Raw genomic sequence first — 25,796 nt, forward strand, 5'->3', positions numbered from 1 at the left:
TTGATGGCACTTACCAGATTTTGGGTACGTGATGATGAAGACATCATCATCTCTAATTTCCAAATCTTCCATCTTTTCTAAAAACTCATTGTTCACAAAAGCTTTCTCAAAATTATATCCGTTAAAGTTAAACAAATATTCATTCATATCATCCATAATTATTTACCTAGAAGTAAAAACACAGAATTCATTTCGTGAATTAAGTATTTATTGCAATCCTGAACACTAATTACCGAGAAGTCAATAAGTGCCAAGCACCATCTAAGCATCTTATTTGTACAAATATTTACTCTAAAGAAACAAATAACAACAATGGTGTTAATTAAATACTATAATACTTTATTGTAGCCATAAATCACCTGACTATACATGAGGAAACAACTAGTAATAGGTGAAATATGTTTTCCTATAATTCCATGTGGAAAGGATTATAGTTCTACACATACAGAAGAGGAAATGTGGCTACACAGATGTCAACCAAAATTTCCAAAGTCACAGAGCTAGCCCCTCTAGAAGATTCATAACAAAAATTTGGGCACAGAGTCAATGCATTTAATCTAGAATATTTTTTAATTTTATTACCTGCATATTTTCATTCTGAAAAAATAAGAAATTATTTATTTAAGGTATGTCTTTTGTCTTTAATGTAGAGTTTGAATAACCTGATCTCTCTGAATGAGGCTTCTGGGACTTAGCTACTGAGTGGCTACTTGAAATTACTAATGCCAATGTGTGTGCTTCTGATAGGTTACTCACTTATACTTATAAGGTCTCCTATAAAACTTTTCATAATTTCAGTTTCCACTCAAAGAATCTGACATCAGAAATGTAACTGAAGTCTAAATAATAAATGAACTAAAATATACAGCAAACTATCCTAAGACTTACCTGATCTTCTCAGAGTTTGATCTGGATCTTCCAAAGAAGTCTCCCTCTACTTGAAGGTTACAATAGTGAGGGAATGCTAACAGTTCTTATATTACCTTAGCACTAGTGGTATTCTCTTGGATATTTATTTTTAAAAATGCTGTTTCTAAGAAATTCAATTTCATTAAATCTGAAAATATAGGATTCACTCAATAACATGTTAATAAACAACATAATTTGGTGTGTGGATGAACTGAGTGAGACAAGCACTCTCCATATAGTGTAGGCTGGCCCAGAACTTAATATGTAGATCAACCTACCCTCAATATGCATGAATGCTCTTGCCTATACTGGGATTACAGTCATGTGTAACATACTGGACTAATATCTCTACAAACATTTATCATATAGACAATCATTTACATTAGAATCACCTGGGTAAATCTCTGTGGGTACAGAACACAACTAAAAGTATCTAATTGAGGCCCTCCTCCCTGACAACTCAAATCTACCCATCCTGACTACAGAGTATTAGAGATAGAAAGGCTAGACTGAAAGAACACACACACACACAAACACACACTATTATTTTGGTGGACATATATAACAGAAAACATTGATATTGAAAAAGAAAACTTAAACTTGCCTCTTAAAGTATGTTAAAAAGAATAAACAAAATGTAACACTGATCAATGGCGAGTCCGTTCATAGAGAATATTGCTGAAGTGAAGAGGAAATAGAAGTGAGTCACTATCACTCCTCACCTATTACTCACAATACCTTCCACACACTCTGTAAATACCCATTTTGTATTTTACCTTGACATTCCTGGATAGGAGTGCCTGAATGCTTTTAAATGAAATTTTCTCTTGTTATTTTTTGTGTTCAGTCACAATACGTTGTGTTTCATAAGAAAGAAGAGAATGGGGAGACAGAGATGTTGGAGAAGAAGAAAAAGGAAAGAGAGCGAAGGAGAGATGAGAGAGGGTAGAAGGAAGTAGGGTGACAGGAGGGGGAGAATTTCATTCTCTAAAATGGGTGGAAAGTGGAAGTGAAGAAGGTTCATTTTGAAAATGGACATCAGAGAATTTTTGTGATGGAAGAAAAATGGTTATATAAAGAGAAGGTAAATAAGTATATGTACCCTTATCTTTTTCACTGAAACTCAAGAAAAGGAGGAAAACAACATTAGTGAGAAAAATACTGTGACAAAGTCTCCTCATGTAGCCCTGGCCATCATGAGACTCAGTATAGAAACCAGGCTTATCTTGAACTCACTGAGTTCTTCTTCTTCCAGTGTGTTTGGATTAGAATCATGCACCACCATCCACAGACTGTGCATACATTGTGCAGAAAGGAAGAACCTTGTTATTTTCTGAATCTGTTCTGTTCTACTCACAGTTTGCAGATGAACTGGTGAAGCAAAACCAGTTCTGATGAAATGTTAAGAGAAGCAGGAATTGATGGGCAGCTGAGGTATAAATATTCCCTGCCATGTTTATCTTGACCAAATGCAAGTGTTCTAAGCAAACTGAACTCACCTGTGATACTGTGACCTCTTCAGCCTCCACAGGCTAAACAGACGTAGAACATTTGCCACAACAGCCTTACTGGCCTGGACAGATAAATTTGCCTTGGCTCAGCTGCAAGTTTTGACTTACTGGAAATAGTGGTTACTGAGTGGTGGACACTTATCAGATTGCCTGTGGTGCTGTTGCTATCCTGCATTACACCCTGCTCTGAACTTGGGTTTTGTGGTTTTTCCCTTTTCAAGCACTGTGTTGATTATTAAACTTTAAGCTTTGATCAAAGGAGATCCCTGCTTGACCTTAAAACGCTGGACAGCTAAATGATTGGATAATATTTTTTTACATTGGGTAATATTTTTTTGGTAAAGAAAAATCATATCAGATGTTTTTAGGAGCATAAAAGTAGTTAAACATTATAAATATGTGGAAGATAAATTTCACTTTTAATTAATTATGAGAATTATTAGGTAATCAGCAAGTTATCTTTGACATCTATAGCTACAGCTTGCTGGGATAACTTCCAACACAGGATGATAACCAAATACTTTTAAGAATATCTCATTGGCTAGTTTTAGTTTTTCAGGGCTTTATTACTCTTGTCTTCATCCAAGTTTTGCTGGTTAGGTTTTTGTTTGTTTGTTTGTTTGTTTGTTTTGTGTTCAATTTGACACAGTCTACGTCATCTGAGAAGAGGGAACTTCAATTAAGGCTTTATCAGATTGGCCTATATGAGACTCAGTGGGACATTTTCTCAATTGATGATAGATGTAAAGAGTTGAGCCCACTATGTGTGTGCCACACCCTAATTGTTCTGAGTTATACAATAAAGAACACTAACCAAGCCAAGTAGAGAAAGCCAATAAGCAGCATTCCTCCATATTCTCTGCTTCAGCTCTTGCTGCAGGTCTTGTCTTAAGATCTTGCACTGACTTCCCTTCATGGTGGGCTATAAGCTATAGGATAAGCACTTTCCTACCCAAGTTTTTTTTAATCATAATTTTATCACAGCAACAGGGGAAAATTAAGTCACTATATGTCCTAGCTAGTTTTATGTCAACTTGACACAAGCTAGAGTTATCTGAAAGCGAAACACCTCAATTGAGTAAAGGCCTCCACAGGAACTGGCTATGAGGTATTTTCTTTTCTTTTTTTTTTTTGAGGTATTTTCTTAATTAAAGATTGATGGTTAAGGGATTAGGTCTTGGTAAGTGGTGCCATCCCTGGCCTGTCTTGAGTTTTATAAGAAAGCAGCCTGAGCAAGCCTAGAGTCCCAAGCAAGAAGCAGTACCCTTCCATGTCCTCCATATCAACTCCTTTCTCCAGGTTCCTGCCCTGTTTGAGTTCCTGTCCTGACTTTCCTTGATAATGCATGATGATATGGAAGGGTGAGTCAAATAAAGCCTGTCTTCTTCAAGTTGCTTGGTCATGGTGTGTCATCACAGCAACAGTAAACCTAATTAAGATGAATTGGTACCAGTATAGTGGGGAATTGCTGAGAAAGAACTTACCATGTTGTTTTTGAAGGATGTGAGAAAGACTGTGGAATTCTGGGATAGAAGAACCACTAAGTATTAAGAGTTCAGTGAGCTGTTATATAGGAATCTGTAAGATTAAAATGTTGAGAACAATGCAGAATGGAAATGTAGCTTGTGAAGTTTCAGAGGGAAGTGAAGACACTAGTGGGCCATTTATGTGAAGAATCTGTGGTATCTGGACAACTGAAACTGACGAAATGTCTATGATTAAACAGGAGACAAAACTTTCACTTGGCTGGGTCAATAGATTCTGGTCAGCTGGGACAGAAAAATCACCAAGGACTGATCACCTAGGATCAGAACCACCAAAGTAAATCTTTTGCCTTGCAAGAGAAATAGTTGCTGTTCAGCTCAGGCTGAAGATTTATTAAGACTCATCAGCACTATTAAGTGAAGTCTTTGGGGGAAACTTCCTCAGAGTCAGTTTATAGAAGCTATGTTCCAGAAGCAGACGAGGTTGTACCTCCCACTTGCATCTGAACTTAGTAGTTCAGAATCCCCCAGGTGGTATCGATTTTGAAGGCATAAAGGAGTTGTGGAGAGCAGCTGAGGCTTGACACAGTGTGGCAGGGCTGGAGTCTCCTGAAGAGAACCCAAAGAAGATATTTTTAAAATTGCAGTCCAGCTGCAGCAAGGGACCTTATTAGTTTTGGAGATGGCTGACACGGGATGACCACCAAGAACAGCAGCAGAAGTTGTGTAGAGCCTGGAATATAAGTTGTATGTGCTGCAAGACACCATAGAGGAGACGATCATAAGTCATTTCCAGAAAACGGAACATTGAGGTATTTACACTTTAGAGTATCTTGTAGTTTAAGGAGCTTCTTGAGCTTCTGAGTGTTTCCAAGTAAAATGGTCATATAAATAAAAAACACCCAAACATATGGAAAGTCTTGTTTCTATGAAATTCACAATGATTAAATGTGCCCTCCCCCTAGCCTTGAGCAGGCTTGAAAGACCTTGTTTACCACAATAGACCAAAAATAACAGGACCTAGGTGGAGTTTTCCTCCTTGGCTGCACGACAATTGACACTTAGGTCGAGTTACCCACCTTGGCTTCATGTACAGGACCTTAGAAGAATGATTGCCCACTGAGCTTGCCTTGAGATGCTGAGTTTGCCTTGTGACATCTCCACTGTGACAAAGGATAGGTTCCTCCATCTATCTCCTCCTCTACCCATCTCCAGCAGTCACCAAGGATGAGTTCCCCCACTCATCTCTGGATGAAACAAGAGGGTTTTGGTGGGGCTTCCTCTTTAAATTGAGAACTAAACATTAAAGCATTGAGCCTTGAACAGAATACTTTGTATTGTCTTCATCTCTCCTCACACTCTGTCCCCCTTTCATTCTCAGCCCCCCTTTGAGGTGAACCCAGTTGATTTGTGGCCACAGGCAGCTACAGGTGGTGCCCAACATCAGGACTGAAAACGGGGAACAAGTTGAGGAACACAGACTTGGGTAGAGCTCCATGGAAAACAGAACAAGAAAGAGAGTATCCTGCGCACTTGGTAAGCAGTGAACAACACTGATACTAGCACTAGTTATAGTTATTTTTTAGAGTCTGTGTTTGCAGAAAGTGTGTTTACAGGGATACAGTCTAGGTTGAATAGGTGTTGACCCAATGCCGACCACACCTATGTGACAGCGAATTATGGGGCAGGAGAATTCTGAACAGGCATTTTCCCACAGCCTGCAAGAGCTGCTCCAGACAGGAGGAGCAATGTTTTCAAATCATATGTTAGAAAAATTCTTGGCAGAAATAAACTCATGCTGCCCATGGTTCCCATAAGAAGGAACTCTGAATAAGAAAACATGGGAAACAGTTGGAGAAGTTTTGAAAACCACCCAGGCAGATCCAAACTCCCTCTGCCTCTGGGAGCTCATAAAAGATGCTATTGATAATTAAATAGATAAAGAGATCTTGCAAGCCTTAGCTGCTGCCCAGGCACAGCTTGAAGAATTCCAAGAACTCCTATCAGATAGTGCTTTCACAAAAAAAGGACCTCTCAACTCTAAACCAGAAAAATATAGACCTAGTGCTCCTTTTATAGCTCAAATTAAAGACATTAGAGATGTTGATGATGAATTAACCCCGGAGTAAGGAACTTATTTAAAAGAAAGGGCTGCCAAATATCACAATGAGTCTTGACCTCCCTGTGCACCTTCTGCTCCACCTATGGTGTTTGATGCAGCAGAAGCAGCTGAGATCGACATGAAGGCATATAAATTAGAGATGGAAATTAAGCTGCAGAAATTGACTAATGAACTACAGGAGTTAAAGTGTCAGGTGCAAAAAAGAGCAATGATTTTGAGATGCACCAATCGGTGCTAGAAAGACCTGTGATTAAGGCTTACAGGGATGGGCAAGATACATCTTATGTGTTAGCTTTTCCTGTAGTTGATGTAATTAACCAACAGAACAAAAGAATCAAACAATATCAGACATTGGAGTTCAAAGTGATAAAAGAGTTAAAAAAAAAAAAACAACAGCTGTGGCACAGTATGAGCCTACTGCCCCCTTCACACAAACTTTATTGGATACTGTGGTAAAAGCAAATTTAATGTCCCAAGATTGGAAAACTATATATAAGGATACTTTGTCAGGAGAAGATTACTTGCTTTGGAGCTCAGAATGGCGTGATACTAGTAAGAGAACCACCATGATGAATGCTCAGGCAGACAATGCAGATTGGGATATTAACATGCTTCTAGGAGGTCAATATGAAGGTAATGCTAATGAAGTCAAACTTTCTAGAGGAGTGTATGCACAGATTGCAATGCCTGCTCACCGTGCTTGGTATCAATTACCTACTAAAGGAGATCTTAGTGGGAATTTATCTGGTATTAAACAAGGTGCTGACGAACCATTTCAGGAATTTGTATACAGGCTGCTGAAGGCAGCTGGTAAAATTTTTGGAGATCCTCAAGCAGGAATTCCTTTTGCTATACAATTGGCTTATGAGAATACTAATGCAGCCTGCCATGTAGCTATCAGGTCATACAAAGCAGAGACAGAGTTACCTGGATACATTTGTCTTTGTACTGAAATTGGGCCCTCTTGCGATCTGGGTCTGGCCATGGCTGCTGCCTTACAAGGGATCACTGTACAAGCAATGCTTGCACAGAACCACAAAGATAAAAGATGTTTTAAATGTTGGGAATTAGGCCGTTTTAAAAATGACTGTCCCAAGAACAAAAGCACGAGCAAACAATCAGGTCACGTGACAGAAATGTGTCCTTAGTACAAGAAGGGTTATCATTGAGCTAAAGAATGTAGATCTAAAACAGATGATCATGGGGGTCCCTTGTCAGGAAAAAGAGTGGTGGGGCCAGCCCTAGACCCCGAGGAGTCTACAGCCAACAGCTTATGGGGCTATGAACCTGTTGCCAAGCCAGAAAAATCCATTTCTAAACTTATTAGAACAACTCCAGAAAGTACAGGACTAGACCTCAGTTCCACTACCTATGTGGTACTGTCACCAGAAATGAGAATTCAGATGCTGCCTACAGGAGTTTTTCGGCCCTTGCCTCTAGGGACAAGGGAACACTTCTGGGGTGAAGCAACAATATTGTAAAAAGATTACAAATTTATCCATGTGTTATAGATAGTGATTATGAGGGAGAAATTAAAATTATGGCTGCTTCCCCACATGGCATTATAACTGTACCTGCTGGCAAGAGAATTGCTCAACTTGTTTTAGTTCCTTTGCATCTGCTTCCTTCCAAATTTGTTAAGCATGAGAGAGGATAAGATGGCTTTGGCTCCTCTGATGTGTATTGGGTTCAATCTACTACTAGTAAGAGACCTAATCTTAAGTTAATAATCGAAGAAAAAAGGTTTTGAAAAATTAATAGATACTTGGGCTGATGTAACAATTATTAGAGGACAAGATTGGCCTTCAGCTTGGCCTTTATCTGATACTCTCACTCACCTTCAAGAGATTGGTTATGCCAATAACCCAAAACAGAGTTCTAAACTTCTAACTTGGAGAGCTGAAGAAGTCAATTCAGAACAAATTCAACCCTATGTCATGCTTATAACCTTTTTACTGATAGACTATATGTGCCTCAGTCTGTCCCCTTGTTAGAAACTTGTGGTGTATTTCAGTTCAATATACCAGCCAGATCTCTGTTTTCACAACTACAAAACCTCATTCTTACCAAAAAAAAAAAAAAATCCTTTTTATATTGGCCATATAAGAGCTCATTCTGGTCTTCCTGGACCTTTAGCTACAGGCAATGGTCACATTGACAGAGCTTTAATAGGTGAAACCTTAATTTTTGATCCTGTTGCATTGGCTAGATGAGATTATAATACATTTCATCTCTCTAGTCACACCTTAAGTGTCTGACATAAGATCATTAAGGAGCAGGCTAAAATGATTGTAAAGCAATTCCCTAACTGTCTTACTTTATCTCCAGTTCTCCATTTACGCCTTAATCTAAGAGGCCTTAAGCCCAATTGTGGGGCTGGGTGTTCGGCCATGCCCCCAAAACCCAGAGACCTAGCATAAAGCCCTTGCTAGGTCATGTAACCTGAAGCCCCACCTGCTTCCAATATATAAAGAAACCCCTTCCGACATGTTTCGGGAAAGCTCCACACCACCCAAACCCACCGTCTGATAATAAATCAACGCATCTTGTATCTCAACATGTCTCATGAATTCTGGATTCATGTAAGTCAAGACTCTCGCACACCCCTATCCTGACTCTAGCTAGCCAAGTGGATGCCCGGGCCGGCTCGTGTCTTGTGTCCCCCACTGCTGCGTGCCAGCTCCCAGGACAGGGGGATGAGAAGCCTTTCTCTATGCGGTCGGCTCTGTCTAGCATGACTGAACAGCACGCCCTGGGACCGCCGCTGCCCGCCGCTTGCCCAGGACATCTCTGCCCACTCTTGCTGCTCTCCCACACATGACCAGCACGCGGGCAGAGTACGACACCCAATCATATTTGACAAATAGATGTAACCTATTATACAGAATTTAAATAAATTAAAATATATACATGTCTGTACTGACACTTGCTCAATAGTCCTTTTTGTTTTTCTATACACAGGAGAAGCCTCTAAAAATGTAGTTGATTATTGCTTAGGAGCCTTTAATGCTATGAGATTACCTAAAGTCGTCAAGACAGACAATGGGCCAGCCTATACTAGAAACAACTTTACATCACTTTGTAAGGACTTTCGTATTGAACATAAAACTGGAATTCCTTTTAACCCAATGGGACAAGAAATGGTTGAACGTGCATATCACACTCTAAAAAATTGGAACCTTAAAACTAAAAATGGGGAATTATACCCCCCAAGGTCACCAAAAGCACATCTTGCTTTTGTGTTATTTGTGTTAAATTTTCTGCAAACTGATGCTAAAGATCATTCTGTAGCAGGTGGCTACAATTAAATCATTAATATTACTAGTTTGTATTGTATTGCAGTACTATGGGTAATTTAAGCACAAGAATGATGGTTGATGGTCAGTTCCACAACATTCTGGATGTTGGACTAAGTTATACTCATTGCAGAGATCCCTAAGGAAAACTGTAAATACTAGTGGCTTTAAATGGACCTACAGTAACACAAATTACTCCCAGGAAGAAATAAATATCACATTCTAATTGATGAGTGTTTAGCTAAAGGTCTCAACAGTGGTGTGGAGTAGTCTCAAGGGAATCCCAAATGTATAATTGGAACAAAAGGAACGAGCTGCAGACAGAATGAAGAGAACTGTTGGGTAGGTTGCTGACAGGGTCCAGGAAAACAACAATGCCAACAGGAGCCAAAATTAGCTGTCTAATTCCCATTCCTACTGCCTTCAAAAGTACATCCAATGTCATTGGTGGAATTGGACCCTAAATCAGAAGGTAGATTTCTCATTGGATATAAGGCTAAGTCTGGGTAAAAGCAGAGTAATGATCAACGTCTTGATAGAGCATCAGTTTGGTAGAAAAATCAGTAGTCTCAGGAATTAAGTCCATGTCTTGGAAAATCATCTGGTTTCACACCGGGAAGCACCCAACATGCACAGCATGCACTAGAGGTAATGCTGAAACCACACATTCCCTGGTAGAAGGATAGAAAGTCCATCTGCCTGCATGCATTGAAGCATTATTAAAAAGCACCACAATTAACATGGGATGGCAGTGGGTAAGTAGAGGAATGGGTAGAAATGAAAGCCAGTCCAGATGTTCCTCAATGAACAAGAGGACTGAGTCCCAGTAACCCACAGCACATTTCAACTGTCCTAGGCTGACAGTCCAGCTGACACATCGACCTTCCCAGACAGCAGAGCTCAGAGACACAGTGTACTGTGCAGTTCTAGGGTATTTCCCCAGGCTACCTGGGGTGGTGGCTTGCTGCTGCTCCCTGACCTCCTAAGAGATCATCCCCTATACATCATATCACTAGGAACAGGATTAAAACATTAAATCCAACATCATTCCTGGGGCCGTTTTACTGTGCAACCCATGTGTCAAAATATTTACATGTTAGGAGTAAAACTGTAGATCAGTGCCTCACATGCAAAAAGGCTGGGTTTGCCTCAATATTGCTATCATGTAAACAAAAATATTTATTTGCACTTTTAGCTGTGGTAAGTTTGAGAGCATTGTGCATAAGAGTAAATACACTAGTTCAAATCGCAGGGCTGTTAGTCATAAACTTGTTGCATAATTAGTGTGGGTGGAAATAGATTCATTCACATATCTATCTTTAATGAAACTAATATTCCTAACAAATAAAAGATCCAAAATTGAATAAAATTCTCATGAGGGTTACTGAAGTGATCACATACTGCTGTTTAATATTCCTGTGCTAGTAAGACCTTTCTAAGCAAGACAGTCAACTTGGATAGCATAGATATGATGTATCTTTTTATCCTGTAACATTTTTTTATTTGTTTTTTAATCTATGTGTCTGGGCACTTTGCCAGCAAATATGTCTAGGTACCACAGGGCCAGAGTCATCCAAGCCACTAGTACTAGAACTACAGAGAGTTGCAAGCTGCCGGGTATGTGCTGAAAGTTCTCTGGAAAAGCAGTAAGTGATCTTAACTGCTGAGGCATCATTAGCCTCTGAAACCTAATTAATGTGGAACACTTAAATATTGCATATCCATGATTATGGCCAATTAGAGTTTAATATTTATTTTAAGGCCCAATTCAAGTTTCCTTTGCATGTTGATTCACATCTGTCCTTTATTCTATTTAGATTTTTTTTCTGACAAATTTTTAAAAAGTCCTTATACAAAATAGAACAAACTGAATCTTCAATAGTTACAAGTGTTACAAATGACTGGGATAATTTTTTCATTTACATTTTTATTTCTCTTATTTTATATAGATAGATGTTTTGTCTGAAATACATATATGTGCACCAATTGCATGCTTGATACCTGTGGAAATCAGAAGAAAGTATCAGATCCCCTGAAAATGTGGTAAGGATGCTTGTGAAGTACCATGTGGATGCTGGAACCCAAAGCCAGTTTCTCTGTGAGAATAGTAAGTGCCCTTATCACTGAGCCTTCCATCCCTTGAATATTTTATCTTTATATAATTCCAAAAATATTTGTTTCTGTTTCATTCCAATTGCATGATCTCTCCCTCCCTTATCCTTGTCCCTCTTCCTCCCTCCTTCACCTTCCCTCTCTCTTCCTCTATTTCTTCCTCTTCTACTTCTCCTTCTTCCCTTGCTCCCTTCCTCCTGCTATATTTATAATATCTAAGTATCTCATAGGACTCCAAAATCATTTAGTTTAATAAGATTTTTCTGTTAGTTACTCAGAAATTCTCAGCAAGGCCATTCATTTTAATAAGTCTACAAAATTGATTTCCACATTTTGCACTGTGTTGCCTTCACAGCATGTATTATTTTACAAATATTGCCTTAGTTTGCAACATCATTTAGACTTGGGGTCAAATTCTGTGGGTTTTGGGAACCAGAGAATAATCATTACCTAAGAGCAGCTGATGTGGAAAACCAAAGGCTTTAATAATCAACCAAGAGATAAGAAAAGATGGTGCAACAGAACTGGAGCAAAAGACTATTGTTGTAGGAAACAAACATATGGGAAACATCTAACTTTAGGAAAAGGAATAGACATTTCTACCAGTCTGCATGCTCACACCAGCCAGACAGAGATTTTGCAGATCCCAACCCCTGACACCTACTCCCCTCCCACAACCCTGTCCTCAACCTGACTAAACAGGTTGAAAATCTCAGGAGCCCATACTTCCTACATGCATTTTGTAATAGTTTGTCTTGCTGTAACAAAGCACCCTGACAAAAACATCTGAGGGTGGGTCAGGGTTTACTTGACTTATCCTTCTACATCACAGTTCATCATTTTGAAAAGTCAAGGCAAAACCATGAAGCAAAACAATGGAGGGACGTTGTTTGCTGGCTCATCTTCAAGATCATGCTTAGCTAGCTTTCTTACACAACCCAATCAACTTGCCCAGAAAATAGTGGTATCCACATTTGGCTGAGCCCTCCTACATCAAGAAAAAGAATCCTGACAGTTTCCCACATGCATGACTTCGTACCAATCTGATCGGATTCTCTCTCCACTGATACTCCATTCTTAGGTCTCTCTAGGCTATCAAGATGTGAACCAAAACTAAGTAGGACAAAATTCCATTGCTGTGTACATAGGTCCTGGCCAGACAAGGGCAAAATATTGCACTTTTCTGCCTCTCTCATGAAATGCCACTCCATGGCTCCCTACCAAACCGGACAGGTTATAGGTCTTTGGAACTTCTGTCTTCAATACACCTTTCAACCCTTCTGTGTGTCCACATTGGCCAGACAGCATGAGGATCTTGAGGACCCCTATTCCTGTTGCACACTCATGCAGCTCTGTCTTCAATCAACCTGAACAGCTTAGAACTCATGATTTCTAACTCCAGCACACACTGCTGTTGATATATGTGCTCACCCAGGTGGACAGCATGGAGATCTCAGGAATCCACTCCTGCCATGCCCGTTTGCTCTTCCACACTCAGCTTTGTCAAACAGATTAGTAGCTTCCAACCTGATTGCACATTTCTTCAACACTATGTGGCTTCTTCTGGTTGATCAGAGAAGTGCAATGTCCCTACACCACTGCTCACTGAGGAAATGAGAAGTTGCAGAGCAGCCCATACCTAACATACTCATGAAGTTCTCTCAATATACATTCCACCTTAGAGGTCCTGGATCCTCTGGCCAGCTGCACACTTCTTCAGTGCCAAAGGAAGCCCAGCCTGTGAGGTAAGAAGTTATATGAAACTGCCATGTGACTTAGTAGGCAGTTATGATCTTTCAAAACTTGAACTATGTCCTTTGTCCAATGTTCCTCTTGCTTTTAAAGTTTCCATTTTAAAAGTATCTGTTCTTTGGGTAAACCCGCCATTGCATGTGTATTTGTCTTTCTCTCTTGCTGCTTTGAATATACTTTCTTTTTTTCTGAATATTTAGCATAGTATGAAATTGAGTATTTCTTTCCTGTATGTGTTTATTGGATGTTCTCCATGCCTATTGTAGCTGGATGGGTTCACACCCCATTGATAGAAATACTTCAAATTCAATTGAATGATAAACACATTCAAGAAGCTACAGAAAAAATTAGAAGATACTAAAACATTTAGTAATCAAATGAGAACTGCAAAATACCAAATACTAAAAAAATCAACAAAATGGCAGGAATTGAAACAGACCTTTCTCTAGCAACTCTGAATACCAATAGGCTGAACTCCACAGTAAAAAGACACAAACTATCTTAATGGATCAGAAAACAGTATTTCTGCTTTTTAATGTATCCAAGAAACATTCACCACTAAAGATAGGCACCACTTTATTGGAAAAATGTATCTGAAGCAAATGGAACTGGGAAACATGTAAGAGTGAATGTTCTGATATCTGACAAAATAGACATCAAGCCAACACTAGCCAAAAGAGATGAAAAAGAGGTGACTGCTTAAGGGAACAATCCACCAAAAGGACATTACAGTTATAAATATAGAATGGACAAACACAGGTATAGTAGATGATTTCAACATTTTCTCCAGTAAATTATACAGGCAAAATGTGAGCAGAGAAGCATTAGAGCTAAATGACATCAGGGATTAATTGAACTTAACAGATATCTCAAGAACATTCCACCTAAACAATACACAACTCACATTCTTCTCATAGAATTTACCCTGAAACTTATCAGGAAACATGTAAAAAGTAGTGCTTTTGCATACTAAAAACAATTAAATGTACAATGTTAATTGTGAAATGTCAATTTCAGAATCAAGAATCAAGTGAGCCTTTAAAAAGAAATGTAAGTCTAGACACAATGCATAACAAACAAAAAGACAAAAAAAACCAAGAATATTGAAATAAGAACATATTGCTGTTATTTCTGAATCCATTCAACTAACCTATGTCTTTAGATTAGAGGGTTGAGGCCATTAATATTTAAAGTTAATACTGAAATGTATATGTTGATTGTTGCTGTTAGTATTTTTAGTCTTACTTTGATATTCAGTGGCTACAGAATCATTACTTTTCTTTTTACAGTCTCTTGGATATCCTTATTCCCCTCCTCAGTATAAAGTATTGCTTCCCTGTAGTTCCCTTTAGTTCCTGTAGAACTAGTCTGATGAATGTTAATTCTTTTAGTCTGTTTATACCATGGTAAGTGTTTATTTCTCCTTCAACTATGGTAAATAGTTTTGCAATGTTACTACACAATAATAGTTTTTGTTGGCATCTGTGGTGATTGAGAATTTGAAGTAGATTTCTCTGGGTTCTTATAGCTTTGGTTTCCATTGAAAAATCAGCTGTAATTCTAATGGGGTTTTCCTTTTATATGAATTGTGCTTTTTGTCATCCAACTTTCAAAACCCTCTATTTCATTGACATTCAACCTTCCTGATGCTGCCACCCCTTAATACAGTTCCCTCTGTTGTGGTGACCCCCAACCATGAAAATATTTTTTGCTACTTCATAACTAGAATTTTGCTACTATTATGAATCATAAATTAAATGTATGGTATGTCAGATATCTGATATGCTACCCATATGAAAGGGTTGTCCAACTCTGCAAGTAATCTCTACCAACTGATTGAGAACCTGCTGCTCTATTTGTTCTGCATATGAGTGTTTTAACTGTAATATGCCATGGCATGAGTGTTTCTCTTCTGATCCTATTATTTAATGTTCTATATGCTTTTTAGTCTGTATGAGTATGTCAGTCTTTAATCAGGGAGTTGTGCGGTACGCAACCCCAGTTCCTACATCTACAATGCAAACCCTATACTTGAAACTCAGAGAACATCATCGAAGAGGAGGTAGAAAAATTGTAAGAGTCAAAGAGGTATGACATGTGCTGTGAGAAAGTGTCTTTTATGCATAATAGAAAAGCTGCTACCATTAAAATCTCAATATGACATGCCAACATGGATGAAATTTTTTCACAATGCACTATCCCAAGATAAAAATATACAGTCAATCAATGACTTCTGAGAGACCTGAAGATTCAGTTTTCCCTAGGGACTATTGACAGTTAATGGTAGCTAGGGAAATGATGTAATTTTTTTTCAGTAATGTAGCTACCAATATGGTTTTTTTCATGTTCCAGTAAATAATCTCTCATGAATGCTTATGCAGGCAAGCTTATCAAAATCCAGTAGGTCACAACACAAGAAAGACATCAAAGTGGGAGGCAAGCTTGCTAGGAAGAAGAACATTTTCAGTAGGTGGAAGGCAATGAGATAGCATAATAGGAGTGAGAAAAACTAAAATTTATTACACGCATGTGCCATTTCCCCAGCCTTGAGCAGGCCTGAAAGACCTTGTTTACCACCATAGAACAAATAATTGGACCTAGGTGGAGTTACCTACCTTGTCTGCATAGGCAACCTGCCACAGGAATTAGAAGAATAAACTACCCATTGAGTTTGCCTTGGGAAACTCCATTTGTGACTAAGGATGTGTTCCTCTACCCATCTCCAGCTGAAACAAGAAGATATTCAGTGGGGTTTTCCCTTTAAATTGAAAAGCTCAACATTAAGCTTTGAGCCTTGATCAGAGAACTTTGTCTTGGCTTCATCTTTTGTCACCCTCCATCCCTTTCTCATTTCCATACCCCCTTTCAGAAGAACCCAGTTGGTCTGTGGCCATCAGTGGCTACAGATGGAGCCCAATGTGGGTCTCGCTGAGAAATGATGTCTTAGATCGAGCTCCGTGGAAAACTGAAGAAGAAGAAGAGTATCCTACACTTGGTAAGAAATGAACTAGCTCTAACACTAGCGCTAGTCATCTTTTAGAGGCCATGTTCCAAGTGTGTTTTTAGTAGATATGGTCTAGGCTGAATAAGTGCTGACCTGACACAAACCTCACCTAGGAGGTGACCGTTAAACAATGGACAGGAGAATCCTAAACAGGCATTTACCCTTAGCCTACAAGAGCTGCTCCAGGCATGAGGAACAGCGTTTTCAATTCATATATAAAAAAAAATTTTGTCTGAAATAGATTTACACTGCCCGTGGTTCCCACAAGAAGGAACTTTGAATAAGAAAACCTGGGAAACAGTTGGAGAAGTTTTTAGAACCACCTAGGTTGATCCTAACACCCTCTGCCTCTGGAAGCTTATAAAAGATGCTAGTGAACATAGATAAAGAGACATTGCAGGCATTAGCTGCTGCCTAATCACAGCTTTAAGAGGTTCAAGAACGCCTATCAGAGAGCACTTTTACAGAAAAGGCCCTCTCAACTCTAAATCAGAGAAGTATAGACCTAGTACACCTTTTACAGCTCAGATAAAAGAAATTAAAGATTCTGACGACGAATTAGACCCAGAGGAGTGACCTGAACTAAAAGAAAGGGCTGCCAAACACCACAGTGAGGATTGGCCTGCCTATTCACCTTCTGCTCCACCTATAGTCTTTGATGCAGCAGAAGCAGCCCAGATCAACATGAAGGTATATAAGTTAGAGATGGAAATTAAGCTGCAGAAATTGACTAACAAGCTACAGGAGTGAAAGTGTCAGGTGCAAAAAGAGCAATGATTTTGAGATGCACCAATCGCCACTAGAAAGGGCTGTGATTCAGGCTCATAGGGATGGGCAAGATACATCTTATGTGTTAGCTTTTCATGTAGTTGATATAATTGACCAGCAGAACAGAAGTGTCAGACAATACCAGGCATTGGAGTTCAAAGTGATAAAAGAATTAAAAACAGCTGTGACACAGTATGGGCCTACTGCCCCCTTCACACAAGTTTTATTGGATACTGTGGTAAAAGCAAATTTAACACCCCAAGATTGGAAAACTATATGTAAGGCTACTTTGTCAGGAGGAGATTACTTACTTTGGAGTTCAAAATGGCACGATTCAAGTAAGAGAACCGCATGATAAATGCTCAGGCAGATAATGCAGATTGGGATATTAACATGCTTCTAGGAGAAGGTCAATATGAAGGTAATGCTAATTGGGTAGAGCTACCTGCAGGAGTGTATGCACAGATAGCAATGGCTTCCCACTGTGCTTGGAATCAATTATCTACTAAAAGAGATTTTAAGGGGAATTTATCTGGTATTAAATAAGGCCTTGATGAACAGTTTCAGGAATTTGTGGACAGGTTGCTGAACACAGCTGGTAGAATTTTTGGAGATCCTCAAGCAGGAGTTCCTTTTGCTACACAGTTGGCTTATGAGAATGCTAATGTATCCTGCTGCACAGCTATCAGGCCATACAAAGCAGAGACATACTTACCTCGATACATTCATCTTTGTGCTGAAATTGGTCCCTTATGCAATTAGGGTCTGGCAATGGCTGCTGCCTTACCAAGAGACCACTGTACAAGTAATGCTTGCACAGAACCCTAAAGATAAAAGATGTTTTAAATGTGGAGATTTAGGTCATTTTAAAAATGACTGTCCCAGGAACAAAGGCATGAGTAAACAATCAGGTTGCATGCCAGAAATTTGTCCTCAGTAAAGAAGGGCTATCATTGGGTCAGGAATGTAAATCTGAAACAGATGAACATAGTGGTCTCTTATCGGGAAATGAATGGTGGGGCCAGCCCTAGGACCCCAAGAATCCACAGCCAACAGCTTATGGGGCCATGAAGCTCTTGCAAAGCCAGGGAAATCCATTACTGAACTTATCTTAGCACCCCCAGGAAGTGCAGGACTGGACCTCAATTCCACTACCTACATGTGTTGACACCAGAAATAAGAGTTCAGATGCTGCTTACAGGAGTTTTTGGGCCCTTGCCTCCAGGGACATGGGGATTACATCTGGGCTGAAGCAGCAGTACTGTAAAAGCATTACAAATCTATCCAGGTATTATAGATAATGATTATGAGGAAGAAATTAAAATTATGGATTGGTTATGCCAATAACCAAAAATAGAGTTTTAAACTTCTAACTTGGAGAGATGAAGAAGGCAATTCAGGACAAATTCAACCCTATGTCATGCCAAATTTGCCTATAACCCTCTGGGGAAGAGATCTCTTGTCACAGATGGGTTTTATGATGTGCAGCCCTGTCATAATCTCCTATAGATGCCATTGGCCCTTGCTCATTATTTAACAGAGAAGCAGTGGAGTTCTCTACTGTGGGGAAAACAGTTCTCAGTCACAGTGTATACTCAATTTCTTTATTTGGACATTTCCCTTTTACAATACCATTTAAATTGGGGTTGAATGTACACACTACAATATTCATGAGTACTGACCCAAAGATTTTGTAAAATATATATTTCTAACAATACACCTTTTTTTTTTTTTTTCGAGACAGGGTTTCTCTGTGTAGTCCTGCCTATCCTGGAACTCACTCTGTAGACCAAGCTGGCCTCAAACTCAGAAATCCGCCTGCCTCTGCCTCCCAAGTGCTGGGATTAAAGGCGTGTGTCACCACTGCCCAGCTTTATCAATCCACCTTTACAAACAATTTCCTCTACCTCATAGGTAATATATGAATGGCATCATTTTGCTTTACATAATATTGTTGAGATTCTTCTATTTCTAATGTGACCTAGAGTGTTTGTATTTCTAAGTAGTATTCTACCACATAAATACACCATAATTTTTTATTGTTCACTCACCTGGTGATGACATTTAGTTTTTTTTTTTTCCAGTTTGAATCTTTCTGAATAAAAGTTTCTAGAGTAGTCTTGAGTAGAATTTAGTTTGAGATTTCTAAGTCTTCTGCAAAAACACTAAAACTACTGGCTCGAAGAGTAGATGAATAGTGCCTAGTTCCCATCAGACCATTGACAGCAGTGTCACTGGGCCGTTCCAGCTGCTTCACACTCTTACCAACACCAGGTTAACAGTATCCATGATTACTAAAAGTGCAACTGAAGCTTTGTACATACAAACATTCTACACTCAGCACCCTATGGACTAGTCTCAGCAATTAGTACCCAGTACACTAGAAACCTGCACTAGATTTCAGACTCTTATCCAGCATGGTCACACCAAGAGGACATCAGAAGTATGTATTACTGGTGCTGTCTAGATTCACTCACCCTAGCACAGCATGGTCAGTGAGAAATCCTGGAGAACTCAACAAACTTCCCTGCCAGTTCTACCATCATTTGCTATTGACTCAGCATGATGTTTGTGCTTGTTTGTTTGTTTGTTTGTTTGTTTACTTTTCCTTAAATTTTAAAGATCACATTATTTAGTAATACGTGCCAAAAATAAGAGTTGTTCTTGAAAAAATATAGTTACGCAAAACCTAACAGCTAAAAAATAATAATCCAAACAAAACAGCAGGCTTGCCAGATGTAGCACCACATAGCTATTCTCTCACACTCAGAGAACTGAGGCTGAGGAATTCCAAGTTCCAAACTATCCTGGGTACTAAAGTACCCATAATAAAAATATTAATAACAATGGGATTGCCTGAGCCTTGCTCTTTAAAAATAGCTCCTTTAGTGCTGGATGTGTAGTCCAAAGGAGCAGCACTGGTCCTACATTGAGGGGGCCCATGGTTCAATTGGTAGAACCATTTTTTTAAAATGCCCTAATTCAAGTTCCACATCCGCTAACACCATTCCTTCCCATAACTATTATAACTTGCTTTCTGTAACTCACAGCACACTGCTTGTCCATATTGTTTTTAACCACAAAAGGATTGTACGCTAAGGAATTATATCTGAAAGCAGAAGATGAACTTCATTTGATAGTTTTTAAGTAGCATTTTACAGAAACTGTAAAAAGTATCCAGTAAGAATTGGTTGGTGTATACATTTTAGGAGTCATATTTCCACAGTTCAGATGCAGAGTAGGTGTGTTATTACTAATAGTATGCAGAATGAACCTAAGAGGGAAAGATATACAATCATTATACACACAAAATCAATACCCAATAGGTAATTTGTCTGGAAAAGATGTTAATAGATTTCTACTTAATCACAGGCAAGCACTTGCTTCTGATCTGATTTTATTTAATTCTAAAAATAATGCTGTAGTGTATTTTTTTCATAGTACTGACAGAATCAAACACACACACATTTTTACAACCCAAGATTAAGTAGTAACTGTAAACACTAATATTATCAGGATCTATTCTTAGTTGTTCAAGTTCTTGCTCCTCATAACAGTAACTCAGAAACCTGTTGCTATTCCTGTCTTCAAGTTCTGACTAAGCTACAGCAAAGTCTTTTTGATTCAGAATTTTGTAGATCTGCTGGGATCCTCAGTGTCAGCAGGTCTTCCCAGTGTATTCAAGTGAACAATAATATCCTTCAGACATTTGTTCCACCTCAGCATCTATATTTTCTGCTGATCTAAAGATTCTCTCCTACTCCTCTCTTTGCAGCAGATTCAGAATGGCTGTTTCTTCTGACTAGGTTGACAGATGGTTTAGTTGTTCCTGCTATAAAATGAGATTGCCCAACTCTTAGACTTACCTTTTCTAATCCTAGAATTGACTTGGTTGTACTGGGTGAAGAAGGTACCTCCCTAGATCTTGTAGCTCCAGGCTCTCTGTCCATCAGACTATCCACTGGACCCCATATCATCACAGGAATTACTACTGAATTAAGAGCAGGTAAGAGTAAAGAAATGTTGACTAAATCAGTGTTATGAATACAAGTTGAAGCCACCATTAATCAGGGTAACAGTATTAGGGGTAACCACAACAGTGGTAGTTGTAGATGGTGAGTTCCATGAAAGCCATGGAGAAAGAAACATTTGACACTGCAGTAAGCATCAAGGTCCCTGAACTACCAGTGATGGCAACAGCAGAAGGCGCTAGAACCAACCTTAGGTGCACACAGAAGACAACAAAGTAACTGTTCAAACCTCTGAGACTGCACAGTACTGGAAGTGGCATATCCAAACACTGACCTACTCCCTCAGGGAAGAAGTGAAGTCCTAGCTGAAGAGTGCTAGAATCCAGCAGCCTGCTTTAGGTCATAATTAGGTGTTTTAGGTTGAATTTCTCCAGGAAGCAGACTGGGGAATATTTTAGGGAGTGAACATCTATGAGAGTAAAGGAAGTACCACTGAACTCGGGAGAAGCAACTGAGACAGAGGCTACAGATGTCAACATGATACTCAGGACATCTCTAGTCTGCTCCTCAGAATTATTCAAAATCAAGGTGCTACTGCTCCAGACGAGGTTAAAGGGCAAGACTTGTGAAAGGAAGAGTACAGCCCATTGTGATCAGCAATCTTTCAGTGTTTGCGTGATTTGTGTTTGGTTTTGATGTAATAATGGCAACTAGAAGATGGAGTACACTTACTTCTTATGGAAATGTATAAGAATAATTTAGAGATAAAAGCACATGAAAGTTTTTATTACTAAATATCAATCTTAGAGCAGCTGACCAGTTTTTCTTTTGAATTCTGTAAATACATATAACTATGGGAGTGAGGGTAGAGCCTATAATGATCAGAAGAGGGTATGATGCTCCACGGAGCTAGGGTTACAGGTGAGCTGCTTGAAGTGGATGCTGGAAACAGAACTCAGGTCCTCTGGAAGAACAAACAAGAGCTTTTGACCACTGAACCTTCTTTAAAGCCTTCAGCTTTATTGTTTTTAGAAATGAATTGCTCATTATCTTCCCCTTACAGGCCAGGAAACTAAGAATCAGAATCTCAGTAAATTCACACTCCCATGGCAGTTGTTCCAAAACTAGAGGCTGTTAGTCCAATTCTCCACCATTTGAAACAATCATATATTTTCTCTTTAAAATGTTTGCATAGCCAGGCAGTAGTGGCACAGATCTTTAATCCCAGCACTTGGGAGGCAGATGAAGGTGGATCTCTGTGAGTTCAAGGCCAGCCTTGCTTACAGGACAGCCCCAAAATCACCCCAAAACAAAACAAAACCGAAAAAAACTTTGCATTTGTGCAGAATGTATACATATGTTCATGTCAACCAGGAATATGCTTACCACAGCACGTGTGTGAGAGTCAGCTAGGTGGACTCCCATCTCTGTATAAGAACACTGGGGTTACATCCATGTCTGGCTTTACCAGAGTCATAAGGATAAAACTCAGCTCCATGAGTATGAGACAAAGTCTTTTACTGACTGTGATATCTCTCCAGTCTTGACAACTGAATCACACATATGTATGTCAAAAAATGTACGAGATATCACTGGTGAGTAAAAATGTTAAGCATCTAATCTTCACCATCTTGTTTTCCTTTATGCTTAGTTTCCAAGGGCTGGTTCAAAGTGCATAGGGTCATAATCAATCAAGTACCAATGGGAGTCAAAGCAAGTGACTTTGACTGAAAGGCAAAAACCATCGAGTGATCACTGATCCCTTCCCATTTTCCTGTCACTGATTCTGCTGTGGCTGGTAGGTCTAGAGTTTCAGTGTGCTGCTCTATCATGAAGCAGTTTTCAAGCTCTTCAATAGTTTATCCTTCACTTTTTCCCCATTAGACAGAGTTTCTCTGTGTAGCACTGGCTGTGTCCTGAAACTGGCTCAGTAGACCAGACTGGCCTCAAACACTCAGAGATCCACCTGCCTCTGCCTCCTGAGTACTGGGATTAAAAAGTGTGTGCTAACACTGTTCATCTTAATCTTTAATCTTTTTAAGGAAAAAAAAAGACCTATAAAAGTTCAAGGAAGTTCTGTGAGTAGTGAATCCCACTGTGTACTATATGTTGTCTAAAAGTCAATAGCCAGATGCTCCCATTCAGAGTTTTTCCAACTCAAATGCTCTGCTTTTGACAGAAAAGAAACATCAAGAACAGTAACACAATAAAATCCCCAAGAACACCCTTCTCCCCGGTTCTGGCTGCCTTCTCCTAACTTGTTCTCTTTACAAGGTGGTGCTTTTCCATTAGTATTTGTAAGTCTGTCTCTCTTATTCTTTCTATTTCCTTTTCTACCTTCTGTATCCTATCTTCTTCTTTGGGTCCATATTCCTGAAATATTTACCTAGATCATACACTTAAGGAAAACAACACAATTTAACATTATGCCTCAGGACCATGGACAGTGCACTAGCTTGACCTCTTCAGGGACCAATTGAAAATTTGATATATTATTAAACATATTTGTTGTGGTAGTTACAAGTGTATAAAGTTCTGGTCACAATAGTAAAACTCTGGACTGAACTGGATTATTTCTCTTCATAGAGAAGGAAAAAACAGTAACACTACCCAAAGCACAAATGGTATATAACAGTTGTCCACTGTTGCCAGTTATGGAACTTTTAAGAGACTGTTCCCAGTAAGGAACTGGAACACAAATCTGTGTGTTTTAAACTGCACATTTACAATGTCTATGCAATTAGCTGAGGTTGGATCAAGGATAAGAATTGGGTGGCAATTCAGTCATTCTCACTAGAGAATGCAAAATTAGTTCTTGATGTAAAATGAAAATCATTATAGGTCATTTTCCCTTGATGTTATAAATAAAAAAGTCCTTTGATCAATGTGTCCTAACAATGAAAACAATACCTTTAGCCATCTTTTGATATCAGTAAACGGACAAACAGGTCACATGAACTGTCACCTAAACAGCAGCAGCATGACAACTTACTATCTTCTTGGCAGCATGTGTGTCTGCTACCCAGGCAGTGGTTATGCCACCTACCTGTGGGCAAACTGTACGTCTAGCTAATGTCACTTGACTAAGTACACACTACATGTTCTACAGCTTCTGAGAGCTTCACCTACTACTGATAGTTCCTTCAATGTTAGGAGGTGATCACCTTGACACATACTCCTGCCTTGTCTTCCAACCTGACAAAAAACACTTCAAGTGAAGTCAGATAGCTCACCTCCTGACATTTGAAGTCTATTGTACCAACAGTGGGCAAAGGGCACATGTTAACAACTCACAGGCGTCTTCTGGAATCTAAGAGCTCATCTTTGGCTGCTTACACATATTCTAGACACACAGTTTGTGAAGAGTAATGAACTCTTTTCCTCTTTTCAATGAGATAACACTGACCCTTCCTTTTAGTCTGACCTCAACTGAACAATATTCAATCAACCCTTTACATGCTGCCTCAGTTAGCACTTTCTAAAGTTGCCCCTAAGTACCTTTGCTGGCAAAAAGAGCATGAAGGGATGGGAGGATGAGGTCTTATTCAAGAATGTGGGTATAAAGAGAAGACTTGTTTGAATGCTCCTGAGAATTCTCATTCTTCTCATAATTTATATATTCCTTCTGCAGTGCTCCTGTGCCAAGGGATCCAGCATGATGACGTGTTTTACTTTTTATCCTACTAATAGTTTCATATCTCTTGGCACAAATAGAAACAAAAATCAAGCAAGTTTCCCCACACCTACCAGTCAGTCTGCTACACAAGTGGAGTCATGGGCTCACTCCAAGAATGTGAATTCAACTGGGATTTATATTTTTGTGAAAAATCTTGAAGATTCAATAGAAGTGGCCAGGTTTCCTTTTCCTCATTGCTTTCCATACATTCTAGAAAGACCAAGGTGGAAACCCACTTCAGTACTGAAACATCTAAAAATATTATAATCACATGAAGAAAGAGGGACTATTTGGCACTTGGGTCAAAGACTGACCTTGACACACTGTCCTAGATGCTTAGTTCCCCCAACTGAACAGCTTCTTCCAGGTTCTTACACATCTACTGATCAGCATCTCAATGTCTCTTGTATGGAAAAGAAAAGCTCACATAACACAAGGTTTTGGCTCTCTGCATAGAAATGCAGAAAGTTATTGCTATCACCTGGCATCAAGACCAACTTAAAAATCTTCAATAAGTATTGAATTCTATAATGACAATTTTACTTTTTTGTTTTGTTTTTTGTTTTCTTTTAAAACAGTGTTTCTCTGCGTAGACCTGGCTGCCCTGGAACTCACTCTGTAGACCACATTGGCTTCAAACTCAGAGATCTTCCTCTCTCTGACTCCCAATTGGTGGGATTTAAGTACAATGCCACCAAATCCCAGTATGATAGTTTTATTTTAAATAGTTTGATTTTAATCATAAGTCTTATTCCAAAAAGAACTATGAGGTTAAGACTGCATTTGTGGGTATGTGACAGAGATTTTTGACTGAAGGTAGGTACTTGAAGTACTACAAGTGATTTCCACCAGGGTCAAGTCAACCTTTTAAAACTGTAGTTGTGGGACTGTGTAAGGATATCCTGGGTCATGGTAGAGCAGGTGTCTAGAACCCCGAGACTCTGTAGATTCTGGGCGAGATTCTACATGAGAACCAGCAGGAGTTTGACATCCCCCAGAACCCAGGATCCTGAAAAAGCGGTCACAGTCTCCATAGAATTACTACATAGGCCAGGCTATAGGCCTCAGGCCCTAGGGATTTACATACTAATGAAGGCCAGAGGGCAGAACAAATTAAATATGTCTCCCCCAGATCTTCCCCCAATCCTCCCCCTCTTTTCCCTCCCTATATAACTCGGGACTGTCCTGAGT

General features: G+C 39.2%; 1 protein-coding gene and 1 long non-coding RNA gene across 7 annotated transcripts in view; one reads left to right on the top strand and one right to left on the bottom strand.

The window, feature by feature from the left end:
- LOC114634051 (amine sulfotransferase-like) overlaps positions 1-13,162 on the bottom strand; it is a 76,654-nt gene extending 63,492 nt beyond the window's left edge. For 2 of the 6 annotated variants that reach the window (XM_028782689.1, XM_028782684.1), the window contains exons 1-2: positions 2,267-2,379; positions 15-166 (exon numbers count right to left, since the gene is read on the bottom strand). In XM_028782689.1, the coding sequence (XP_028638522.1) occupies positions 15-156 (142 nt within the window). In that variant the 5' untranslated portion in view covers positions 157-166; positions 2,267-2,379. The other 4 variants (XM_028782685.1, XM_028782688.1, XM_028782687.1 and 1 more) reach the window with 4 other exon arrangements.
- LOC114634052 lies at positions 12,727-25,582 on the top strand. The gene is made up of 4 exons (XR_003713277.1): positions 12,727-13,179; positions 16,056-16,181; positions 20,840-20,964; positions 24,561-25,582. It is a non-coding gene; the product is annotated as an uncharacterized LOC114634052 (long non-coding RNA).
- The last annotated feature ends 214 nt before the right edge of the window (positions 25,583-25,796 follow it).

This window comes from Grammomys surdaster, unplaced genomic scaffold, assembly GCF_004785775.1.
Source record: "Grammomys surdaster isolate TR1022 unplaced genomic scaffold, NIH_TR_1.0 842, whole genome shotgun sequence".
In the NCBI taxonomy this organism is placed as follows: Eukaryota; Metazoa; Chordata; class Mammalia; order Rodentia; family Muridae; genus Grammomys; species Grammomys surdaster.